Source organism: Lepisosteus platostomus, chromosome 6, assembly GCF_059453375.1.
Source record: "Lepisosteus platostomus isolate fLepPlt1 chromosome 6, fLepPlt1.hap1, whole genome shotgun sequence".
In the NCBI taxonomy this organism is placed as follows: domain Eukaryota; kingdom Metazoa; phylum Chordata; class Actinopteri; order Semionotiformes; family Lepisosteidae; genus Lepisosteus; species Lepisosteus platostomus.
In genome coordinates, this window is record NC_142616.1 from 30,752,792 (window position 1) to 30,765,331 (window position 12,540).

A 12,540-nucleotide genomic window follows, 5' to 3' on the forward strand; every position below is an offset into this window, starting at 1 on the left:
TTTTTTCCATTTCGCAAACATAACGCAGTACATTTAAGACTTTAGCTCATCTGTGGTGTAACACTGAAAACTCTCAGAACATTGTGTAGGATTTCTCATCTTAGCCGTTGTTTCAGTATTTATCCCAAAATGCAAATGAGAACATTTTTATTTGTTTTATTTTAATCAGTAAACATCCTGATCATAAGACATGACATAGGATCAATCCTTGTCTTACAAACCCTGCCAGTTAAACTGTGCATTCTTGCATTCGCTACAGTTCACAGTACACAGTGCTTTCTAGGCTGAGCTGCACTTTCTTTACTGTGCCAGTTACATTTGTATCACTGCACACAGGCTTTGGTCCTTGAATTAAAAAATACTGTACATTTTACAAATATCCACTACGTGCAGGACAACACATGAGAACATAATTTAAATTTTAAATAATCAAACAGCAATGACCAGAAAAAAAAACATCTGAATGGTGTCAAAGAAGCCTGCAAGGATAAAACGGAAACAAAGTCATGTGTTCAGAAGTTGACATCTGAAATAAAACTGCACTGAAAGACAGTCCTTAAAATTCACATTGGATTCTAAAAATGTGATCTCCCTCGTTTGGCTTAAACATTGATTTCTTCATATTAATAATTTTTCAAAAAAATAATTCATATAAATATATTGGGTGTTATTCTGTGATGAATCTCTACTAACATCTAATAAACTGAATTTGGTTTAACACCTTTACAACAGCAGGTAAAAGTGTGGATAAAACAAATGGTTCTGTCCTTCTCTAGCAGGTACAAAGAAATCTAAGTCTTTGTGCAACCAGAGATCCCTATCTCTGCAGTTGGAATCAATAAATTCAGTATTAAAAGGATTTGGCATTCATCGCTTCTGGATTATTTTCCAAATGTGTGCATTGCCCCAGTCCTGTTCCAACGAGGCCACTCCGTTTATATCATATTCAGCAGGTGGCCACAGTCCTGTCAAAGCAGTGCCAGCTCAGGGAGCCAGTGCTGGGCTGCTGTCTCCTAAGAAGACATGACCCCTTGTGCCCTGGTTCCTCAGCCAGTCAGAGGCTCCCCTTCCTCCACCCACAGCAGGTCCAGAGTCTCGGCCTGCCGCAGCTCTCGCTGGTGGATGCGCCGCAGACGCAGGATGTAGAGGAAGATGGCCAGCAGCACCACCAGGATGCAAGCGAAAAACAGGTAATGGTTGTAAACAAAGGAGAAGCGTAGCCAGCTGGAATGACTTGGCCGGAATGCATCCTGCTGCAGGTCCCTGGAGTAGAAACACACAGAACGTCTTGCAGACCGACCTTCCCAAACAACTTGTTGAAAACACAAAAGCCAAATCGAAAATAAATTCTATTGACACTTCAAAAGACTAAGCTAAGGAAATGCAGAAGGAAGACTTTACCTGAGAGGCAGGAATCGTGTTTTAAAGAGAATAGCTCCTAGGGTCCACTGCACCTCTTTGTCGTAGACCAGCTGTGCAGTCTTCAAGTTGGTGTAATCCTTGGGGAATTTAAAACCGGAGTGTAGCACCTCATACATCCACGCAGACTTAAAGCACTGGTACCTGAAGAAGTGAAAAGGACAAGAATGCAGAGGGGAACTGCTGGAAAAAGTGGGCGAGCTCTTACAAGTTGAAGGTGGACAGAAAGTAATCAACATTTTCTTATTTTCAGAAAACTAAGCACTATTTTCTTTTGAGAAAAGACAGTGATCTGTGCTCAAACAGGTGATAACTAAAGCAAATTCTTCAGGAATTTCTGAGAGTACTGCTCCATCGTAAAAGAAACAATGATACAGCCGTGATTGCTAGACAAAACTATGAATTTGGGCACGTCGTAAATGTAGAAGTAAGCAACAACTACGAGGCAATCTGGGAATGCCAGCATTGGAATCCATGTGTGACTAAAAGCTATTTCCCAAAACCTTCATGCCCCTTTCTGTTGTCCCCTGAAGGAAATAAGTAAATCTACACTCTGTTAAAGTGAAATGGGTTCTTCATCCACAATTGTTTAAGACAGAAACCTGACACATCTGCTGAACCTGGAGGTAATAGATACCATGCGACTATCTTTTTAAAAGGGAAAGAAATTGAGAAAGCAAAGCTCTTATATTTCCCTCCAGAAATAAACTGTAAGACTGCACACCGGGTATAGGCAGAATAAATGCCCATGCCCGATTAAAATTAAAAATCTTTTGGGTGGCAGCAGTTCACAGCAAAACCAAAATGAATATTCTAAATCCAAGGCTCACGTGCTGTGGATAGCGTCTGAACTTACTTCAGTCTGGAGAGGTCAGCCTGTGGGGCGTAGAGGCTGCTTTTAAATCTCTGTTTTAAGATTGACCACTTGGTGGCACAGTAATCCTACAGGAAACAAGAAAGTGCCAAATTATAACTTTCCTTTGATGGTACTTTACTAATTTCTTTGGGGTTCTCCTTTATTTTAGTGTTGTATGGAAAAAAACAACATTTTAGCACTTCTTCATGTCTTTCAACAGCAGATGTAGAAACAAAGGCATATGTTTCTTCATCCTGTTTTTACATTATTCTTTGAAGTGGAGACATGAAAGCAAAATCTGAGCATTCCCACATGACATGTCTTGGGATGCAGCTGGAATAAAAGCATGAACACTAAGAAGAGAGCAGGACCAGCCCTTGATCTACACTGCAATGTGATGTCACAGCTTTGCTGCTCCTAAGAGCTTATTTCATCGACCTGCATGCAGATGGTTATATCCACAGACCTGGATCAACCTACAGTAATACTGCCTTAAAAGAAACTAGCTTGAATAATGGGACAAACAATCGTTTTGAAAGCAATATTGTTAATGTATACTGTAAATGACTACTGCTTTAGGAATTCAACAATATGACTTGTGATTCATTTTGGCAGATTTCATGGTCTTAAGAAACAATGGCAATTATGACACCCAAGTGGAAAAAGCATAAGACTCAGAATACTGATTTAATCATTTTCCCTTCGGGATCAATAAGGTCTTATCTATCTATGTAGTATCCCCACTGATATGAGATGTGAACAGGAGTGGTGTATGACAGGTACCGTAGCAGCCCTGGTGTACTTGGTGCTGTCATAGAGTCCACCGATGCGCAGTACATCTTCTGTGCAGTAGTAGAACTCTGAGAAGCCATAAAACTCGCTGTTGTGGAAGTCGATGGGAGCCTGATACACCCCCGCAAGGGAGATGTTGTTATTGGACTCCTCCAAGAAAGGCCTTACAACCTCTTGGCACTTAAGCCAGTCTCCATGACCTCGCAGGAACACTGTCTGCCCACCCCTATGCACAGAGTCAGTCAGCCCCACTGGCAGGCAGGGCTCTGGATATGGTGTGGACACACTCATCCCAGTCTGATCTCCCGTAAGCCTGTAGTTAACAGGAACATGGAACACAAAGTGAGAGCACTGCACAGCTGGGTTGCAGATCTGTGGTTTCTATAATAGAAATCCAACGAGGAATTCCACTGCAAAAAAGACTATTGTGCCACTGCCATGATTACCTGCTCCTGGAGTAGCTGCTGTTGACCAGGAGGTCCTCGTAGCGTTGCCTAGCCATATTCCCTCCAAAGCCCAAGAATGTGGTGACATAGACGCGGTAGACATGCTGAGTGTGTTCAACATCACAGCCCAGGTTGAACTCAGCCAGCAGACTCTTTGCAGCATCCTCCTGATGACAATTATTAGATGGCACTTGCAGTCATAATATTTCAGTAAAGACATTAGAGTTATTTAAATATAGACCAATTCATCTTATGTTACAAGCAAGAAAAATAAAATATCATCGGTATGGCAACAGGATTCTTATAGACAGTCGACATGGATTTATAAGGCACTTGTTTAATTAACATGTTGGTGTGGTTTGAGACAAACAAAACATACATACATCTATTTTCAGAAAACTTTTGGTAATGATCCTCATTAAACAACAAATTATTTAATTATAGATAGTATTTAATGTAACGTAAGTTTTTGTCTTATGAGTTGGCAAATTAATAGAAGATAGAATACAGATAGGAGGGTGAATACTACAGTAAATCAGACGAGCACCACAGGGACCTGTATTAGGATGATTGCCCTTCCTCATTTATACCAACAATATAGACTCTTGTGTAGTTAATAAAATAGTTATAATTGCCGATTACACCAATACAGTGGGATCAGCAAACACTTCAGACTCTGCAGGGGAAATTCCAGAAGACAAAATGCAAGACTAGGTGCCAGATGACATTTAAAGTAAACAAGTACAGATTATTTTTGAAAAACTCCTTAAGGATTACATCTGCTTCCCTGGTGAAGAAGAAAAAGGACAGGATGTGAGGGTATATTGTTCAATTATGTTACAATTGTACAGTGAATGGTAGCAGGACCTCTCTTAGAAGACTGTGCATAAATCTGGTTATCATGTTACAAAAAAAGATATTGCTGCCCTGGAATCTGTCCAGAGTCTGGGAGACTACAAGAGGACATCATTCTTACACAGTTTTTTTGTTCCTGCTATCACAGAAAAACACACATCTTAATTTAATGAAGTCCTGTTACCTGCTCAGGTGAGGTAAAGGTGATCGCACTGGGCACCTCGTAAGCTATCTGCAGAGAGGCCCCACCCATGTCAATTATGCCTACTGTGCGCTTCCGGCTGATTGGTTGCTGGTTTTGGGTTCCTGGTGACACTTTAACCACAGCATCCTCTCCTAAAAGAGACGGGCACACTACATTACTTCCACACGATCTAATGTCAATTTGCAAAGCTGTAAGCTTTGAAATCTCATCTGGCTATATGAAGGCTCGCCTTCTTTACAATGTTAGTCACTTACAGCTGCATTTTCCTCTCCTTGCTGTGGAGCATAAACACATCTTTATTGTTAAAAAATGTGAAATAATTTTTTCGTAGAAATTTTACGACTGTTTTTCTATCTTTGTATTGTACATCAGATAGTTAAATCAAACACATTCATGCCGTTAGTTTAAAAGACTAAAAAGTGACCATAACTGAATGAAAGAGAAAGGATAATTGGTGCAAACGATTTGCAAAAGAAAACAGAATATAAAGTTAATGACAAGCGTTTTTTACTCACCCTCTTCTGCATGGTCAAAGCGGCCAAGCACAAAGTTAATGCCAATCCATGCATACACCCCTGCAGAAAAAGCAATGCAAGCCTTTAGCATAAAATCACGCAGCAGTTAGTGGCACTGTGGCCGCTCTCAGCCCCCAGACCCCCCTACCTTCTTGTTTCCCAGAGATGACCTCTGCATGTGAGCTTGAAAACAGGAAATCAAATGCAACTGGCACATCGGTGATCAGGTCCTCGAGGATCGCCTCCTGCTGGCTGGCAGGGACAACAACAAGACTGAGTTCAACTCGGCTTCACTGGGTGCTGTGTTCACGTGGGCTTCCTCCCACCTCCCAGAGTCGAGAGTGCTGGGTTTGATCCGGTATTCAAAATCGTCTCTTTCTCCACAGGCCTGCAACGACCTGACCAGAGGGGTTGCATGTGTAGCGCCCAGTGGAATTTGCCACTTGCTTTGCTTTGCATTGCGAGATGGGACGTATTGTGTGTTGTGAGTGTTGCGTGGATTCTGTCACGTGGTGGGTAAGCTTGAGTAGTGAAGCAGTTATTCTTTGTGGACTGGAAAAACAAGACACTGTATGTCCCTGTACTCTCCAGGTGCTTTCTTAATAACAACCCATTGTATACACTAATTAAAGGTATCCGAGTCTGTGGGGGCCACATATGTTCTCAGTCCCACTTTCTGCTATTTAATTCCTGCATAGGCTCCAGATTGCAATGACCCTTAGCAGGACAAAGGGTTTTCTGGAAACGGACAGATAGATGTACACTACATGCTAAAGAAACACAAAAACTAAGCATAACAGGGATGCTCCCATTAACAGGTAAATAACTTAGTTACTTTGCAATTTCAGGACTTAAATGCAGATCACAACTGGTTGTAGGAAGCATTACAACCACAAAGGACTGAGGTATAAACCTCTAGTGTCAAATACCTCAATGAGAACTTGTGGGCTGGGAAACAGTGCCAGGAATGGGTTTTCCTGCAGACAAGCAGAGGAGTAAATAACTGCGTCTGAGCACTCCATGAAAGAAACAACACACTGAAGAGTGCAGCCCTACCTCTCAGGAAGCATCCTCATGCCAGCTGTGCAAAGAATATAGAGAGGAGTTTCCTTGTGCTTCTTTCTGGGGATGTGTCCAGCTGCAAAGCTCAGGAGAGGTTGGAGGTAGTCACTGGCTTTGTCAGGGGTGAGGGCCAGTGTTGATATACCTAAGAACAAAAGAATACGCACTGTTTGCATCAGCTCATGCAACAATCAGACCCATTTCGATCTTGGAATTTGGCAAAAAGGTCCAAAGCAGCTTGTTAAAAAAAGCTTTAGTTCCAGATCGTCAGTGAGATCTGACAAAAGCCCAGCCCCCCCTCTGATCCATGATCTGTTCTGCTATTTGAGTAGCATTCTGCTTTGCCCCGGGTTGTTCCTGACCTGGCTTGATTTTCTTGACCACAGGGGTCCGGCTGTGGTCTCTCATCTGCCGGATGTCAAGTAGTGAGTGAGGGTTTCCATTGTGGGGGGGCCAGTAATAGACAAAGACCCGTGAGCCACTGCTGCCACAGTCCACCACCACCCCAAAATTCAGACTGGGATTAGCGACATCGGTGGCCTCCATAGTCTCAACTATGGACAGGTACCTGTGAGAAGGGCAGAATGATGGCCTTTCAAAACTCCTCAACATAAACAGAATGAATGGAAATCTATTGTAGTTCCTAGGCCAAAAAGATGCAAAAGGGATTCTTTGCCTACTCCATAGCCTGCAAAAAACAACTTGGAGTGGAGATCATCCTTTACTTGCAATACATTTATCTGAAGTGGTTCTGAATTGTTCAGCATATGAGAAAGAGTAAGAAGCCTAATAATACCACAGCACAAAAGCTTGCAGCCTTGGAATGATCTATAATTGCCATGAACAGTAAATATTGTGTATCATTACATCATTTATGACAGTGCAGAAGACTATGCCAGAGTAATAGGACGATCTTGAACAGGCTATTGATATTGATAGTAAATTACCAACTCTTTATGCGTAACTATTATTCACAGGCTTTATAAATTTGCTGCATTTTGCTTATGCTGTGAAACAGTACACTTTAACTTCCTTTGAATGAGCAGTCCCAGAAGACGACAATGAAATAGCCCACTTTTAGAGAGATTGAGTTTCCCGACAGCTGTGTCCCGTACCTCTCTCTGGGTGGATTAAAAAGCATTAGGTCAGAAAAGAAAGACTGTACTTCTCTTGCGCCTGCTTGCATCTCCTTTAAGAAGCTCATCAGGACAAAACAAAATCGACCTTAACTTGATTAGGATCAGAGGATTTTCTTCTTGTAAGCAAAAATTAACACTTCATTGCCTTCGTCGGCAGAAATTTAACACCGTTCTTCTCGAGAGCGATTACTGGTGATAGAGACAAATTGTATTAACTAAAGAGGCTCCGGAAGGGAACGCGATTAACCTCTTTAAACAAATCAGTTAATTTCCAACTAACTTCAAGGAATGGCAATAATGGAGCACTGGGATGCTTAAGTGCTAATTGATCAACGAGGGCCAAGATGTTTCACGTCTTTTCTTCTCAAAATTAGATATTAAATAAGATAATTAGCTACAGACTGGGTAGTACAGCCTAATGCAGAGATCTTCCTAAACACTCCCACCAGGGGGCACTAAAAGTCTCCACGTTTCCTACTGTTAAACCAGTACAATGAATGACATCAAGGCCTGAAAAAATAATATATGTCTTTTGGAGAATTTATATTTGACTTGTCTTTGGCTTAAAACATCAACAGAGTAGTGAATTTTATTTTTACTTCCTTAGTAATAGCTGCATTTGTAGCAGCTTCATTTTAAGGGTGAATTGTATCCAATGCTGAAATAGTTACAAGCACTCATTTCATCCCAATTAGAATATTGTAACGCCTTGTTCTCTCTGGTATCCTGTAACGTACAAAATATCCTTCAGCATATCCAGAATACTGTGGCGTGTTCTGACAAAGAATACTCTGAAACAGCACGCAATTTGAGTCCCCTATAAACTGGACTGGATCCTGGTGAAATGTGGAGTAAACTTTTAAGGCTCGCTTGATCATGTTAAGGCACTGAAAGATATAGCTCCATATTATCTTAATGATTTAATCATGAATATAATCCAGATGTTAATCTGAGATTGTCTGGTTCAGGCTATTGAACTCTGCTAAAGACCTGGCTCCAAACAATATGCAGAAGAGCCTGCTTGTTTACTTGTGTACTACTCTGTGTTTGTAGCCCTCACTGCTCAATCCAGACACTCTGATTGTCAACATTTTCACAACTGGCCTCAACACCTTTTAATCTTGGTTTCACAAATTCAGTTTGATGTGCCTTCTTCCCCACATTATTTGTGCTTCTGTTATGTGTACTACTGTACAGTGCTTTGAGAAACTCACAGCAGTACAGTTTCAGGTTCTTAAAAAAGGTTCCTTTCATCACTGGGTGCAAGTTGAGACAAGACTGAAAATGTTGTTTTCATATGTGTTTTCAATAGAGTTTGAGAGCAATAAGGCAAGCTGTCTCGTTTTACAAGGAATGAGAAGGTAAGATAACATAAACTACAAGTCACAGACACTAAAATCCTACATATATAACAAAGAAAAAAAAATACCAATTAGAAGGAGAACGGTAAAACGATGTCTAAAGTTGACCCTCACTATTTTAATCAATAAAAAACCCATAACATTGATAAACTCTACTCTCATCCTTGGCTTCATCACTAAAATGTCCAGCTACCTTATATTTACATATATATAGACTGTTGCACACATCAGTACTGACTGAGCCTTTCACAAGTCTGTCAATGACTTAAGTACATTTATTATGTACCATTTTGTAATGCACTGTCTACATTGAGTGGTTTTGTCCCAAGACACTGTCGCCAATAAGACTTCTAACGCGCATGTACACATGGCAGTTAACATCCTCCACTCTGCGGTTCTCCATCGTCTCACACTGACTTGTCGTGCTGGCCCGCTCGGTGCCCAGATCTCCAGTGCTCCATGTGCAGCATGGCCAGGAAGACGAGCAGGAAGCAGGCCAGGAAGAGGAGGCACTGCCGGAGTGAGACTCCGAGGGAGAAGAGGGACACGCTGAAGTGCCAGGAAGCTGGCAGGAGGCAGGAGAAACTGAGCCTGCAAAACAAACACTTCATCAAGGAACGCTGCATGTGAGACTCAAACTGTTTTCCTATACAATACACTGTCCAAAAAAAACCCCAAAACAACTGTTAAAAGATTGAAAGATTATACAAACCGGATCTTTATTAAACCAAGTAATATCAGTATAACCTATTAAACACATATTCCCTAAACATATGGTATATGACCAAATATTCAACCACGGTGTGTTGCACTACACAGAAAGTAATGAACCTGCAGTAAGGTTAACAACTTTGAAACAAATTCAGCACCTCTAGTTTGTGAAAAAGCCGAAAGGCTCAACCCTTCCTAACATTCTTTTCCTGTGCCTGTACAGGCTGTGAAAGCGACGAGAGCGCTGGGCCCATTACCGTGCCATGAGTCCTGGCTGGGAGCGGTCGCGCGCGGTCACCTCCACATACTCGGACACGACGTGGCTGCAGCGGCTCGCGGGCTGCGGGGCGGAACAGCACAGGTCACAGTTAAAGGGGCCGACCGCCCGGCCGCCGGCAAGCGAAAACAGAAAACACGGACCAGGAGAACCGCGGCAAAGCCCCACGGCGGCATTATCACATAGCAGACCTCTGGGGTTGGTGTTTTTGAATAACCATAGCTATAGCAGTAATTGAAAACTACTACGATCTACCAGTTTTAGAAAATTCCCGACTGGTTTATTTAATAACACGGCAAACACAAACTGCAGAGATTTAGCTCGTTTTCTGTTTCACACCAAAATGATGATAGGTAACACTATAACTGTATTAAAAAAAACCCAGCAATTAGAGGAAATGAGTTTCTTCATGGTGTCCAGTTTTAAAGACCGCGATTATACGTTACGTATTCAACATCGGCGATCATCATTCAAAAACTATTTCTGTTACAGTCTGTAAAAATAAATACTTACTCGTTATTGAAAGGATTACATTTGGCTCCGAGTGTCATATGTCCCTAAAAGTTAAACCAGCCAGTAGCAAACTGTACATTATTAGAAATGAACGGAAGTTAAGTAATGTAGATACGTAGACATATTTCTTACCAAATTAAACGCTTTCGTTTACAGAGGTAATGCTGGTGTGCGTATTCTTCTAAATGGGATTTCGAAAATCATTTTAGACTTCTATTTATATTATATTTATATAAATGTTCATATTTATTTTAAACGGAAAGAACCCCATGACACCAACCACTACTTCCTCAGAATACGGCTTCCACGTCACCAAGGCAACAGAAGGTACTGTCGCAAATTGCTGCATTTGTGCTAATAACCAATGCGTTGTGCTTAGATGATGGAGGAATTCGTTTGTTTCATTCATAACATTACCAGCATTATTTAGAATTTTGCACAAATACATTATTGATTAACTATTAGTAATTCATACTAAATATTACTAGAAGAACAAATAATGTAGTATGCATATAGCCATGATGACAATGATATAATTATATAATTATGTTCTTAAAGTAAGAGTATGTTTACTTTTTTACTTTCTATTTTTCAAGACATCAATGTTTGGTTTATATTATGGGAGCCATGGCAAATGACCAAAAAAAAAGGCTCGAAAAATCAATCATAGTCTTGTTTTCAGCCGAACTTCTGTACATGTGAAGGGATTTACGGACTGTCAAGTATTGTAAGAAATCTACAGAACATCAGAAGAAAAGATAAGATTGTAACAGCGGTTCAATTTCATCTTGACCACAAGGTACGGGACTCCTGCCAGGAGTTGTGGGACCAGGACAAGTTCCTCTCTCAGTCCAGCCAGAGCACATACTAATGCTAATTTCACAAGTGTTCCTTTACTATTAAAATGTGATTATGGGTGTATTACAGCACCTGTCTTTTATACTAGGGTTATTAGGTTTTTTTTTTACTTCTAGAGTTTTAGCTCTTCGTCTATTTAAATACCCACGTTTTTATTAATGCGTAGTCCTTGCACCTTGAATGCGATGTAGGCGGCGTGTTTTCATTGGTGCACACTTTATGTGGTATTGCATTCTGATTGGTGCACATTTCATACGCCTTACAGCCTGATTGGTGCTGAGGATTACATTTCAAATGACTGCCCACAACACCTACTGACCTGTTTTTCTACTGACCTGTTATTGTTTTTGTTGCAGGGTAGTTGTGGAGGTCATGGAAATAAACAATATTGTAACATGTAGAATCTACACTGTGTGCAAGTCTAATAGGGAACTTGGAACACTCTCCAGCTACAACATTTTACAGTATTTTTCAATCTGCTTTCTTGCATCATTTAGAAAATGTTAGAGTATTTGTTCCAAACATACAGTAAAAATGTGCATTTTTATTTGAAACATTGAAGCTTTAAAGTAACAGATATAATGCTAGATTATTGTTGTTCACCACTGTACCTTCCTTCCTCCAAGTGCTTTGTGGTGTGCATAATATTCGTAATCTAAATAAAATCAGTATTGTTAGGTATTATTTCTCTAGAAATACAAAAATTGTATCGCATCTATGGCAGGTGTTAGTAATAGTTATACAATTGTAACAGAAAATTGATCTGCATCTTACTAAAGATTGCTTAAAATCCTCAAAATGTTGTTGCTTATCTGTCTCAATAATAATTGAAAAACAAGAATTCATCAAAAATATCTAAAACTATTGTATTGCTCTTCAGACCATATACAGAATACAATGTCATATGGCACGCCATGTTTTATTAAAAAATAAATTGGTTTTATCAATATGCAGTAAACTTTTATCTATAACAAAAAAACTTTTTTTTCTGCGACAGTGATATATCACACACATTTATCTACAGTAACAAACTCTTAAGGAAGCACTTGAGAGTACTGCGTGTTGTGGTATTTCCTCTGTGTTCCATGCAGGCAATCTAAGTGCCACAGAGAAGATCTGACTGTGATATGAACCGCAGATAACAGCTCCGCCCTGATGTTGGTGCAGTATTATCTCGATAGCAAATATGCATGAAGTGTGTCCCATGTCACCTAAATGAAAGGGATTCTGTAGTTCAAATCTAGATTTCAGTTTTGTTTCTCAGTGAAGTGAAGCCCAATCTGCAGAGCTCTGAAAAGATTGGCTTATCTGTCTCAAAAAATATGAAGATGAATGTTGGTAGTAAACTGGTATGAGAATGATTTCACACGACAGAGTTAAAGTAGTGATTCATAGGTATGTGCTATGCATCTGCTAACTGAGAGTTAAATACGAGTGCTGTAATTACAATACATTAAAAGGAAAGTTGCATTTCAGGAACTGTAATGTTTATGTAGTAAAAATATGATTTTGTCCCACAAAATAAATAATT

General features: G+C 40.3%; 1 protein-coding gene across 5 annotated transcripts; it reads right to left on the reverse strand.

Annotated features, from left to right (window-relative positions):
* Positions 1-143: 143 nt before the first annotated feature.
* On the reverse strand, positions 144-10,461 carry LOC148661492 (ectonucleoside triphosphate diphosphohydrolase 7-like). 5 transcript variants are annotated; one of them, XM_088635319.1, is made up of 13 exons: positions 10,284-10,459; positions 9,619-9,701; positions 9,068-9,241; positions 6,513-6,718; positions 6,145-6,295; positions 5,237-5,340; positions 5,089-5,148; positions 4,553-4,704; positions 3,514-3,680; positions 3,059-3,380; positions 2,276-2,361; positions 1,402-1,563; positions 144-1,263 (listed from the first exon to the last, which is right to left on the reverse strand). In XM_088635319.1, exons 2-13 carry the CDS (start codon positions 9,624-9,626, stop codon positions 1,047-1,049), a joined length of 1,809 nt encoding a protein of 602 aa, XP_088491445.1. In that variant the 5' UTR covers positions 9,627-9,701; positions 10,284-10,459; the 3' UTR covers positions 144-1,046. The 5 variants fall into 5 exon arrangements, with proteins under 5 accessions (XP_088491445.1, XP_088491444.1, XP_088491443.1 ...); XM_088635318.1 differs by having other exon boundaries at positions 10,152-10,459; XM_088635317.1 differs by lacking the exon at positions 9,619-9,701 and having other exon boundaries at positions 10,152-10,460.
* Positions 10,462-12,540: the final 2,079 nt, after the last annotated feature.

Bases quoted from the DNA above. Each gene is read 5' to 3' on its own strand.
- LOC148661492 (XM_088635317.1), bottom strand. From the start codon at position 10,189: ATGACACTCGGAGCCAAATGTAATCCTTTCAATAACGA. The intron at 1,564-2,275 runs GTAAGTTCAGAC...TCACTTCTTCAG, and splicing joins GCTGACCTCTCCAGACTGAA to GTACCAGTGCTTTAAGTCTG. The intron at 1,264-1,401 runs GTAAAGTCTTCC...TTTCTACTCCAG, and splicing joins ACACGATTCCTGCCTCTCAG to GGACCTGCAGCAGGATGCAT.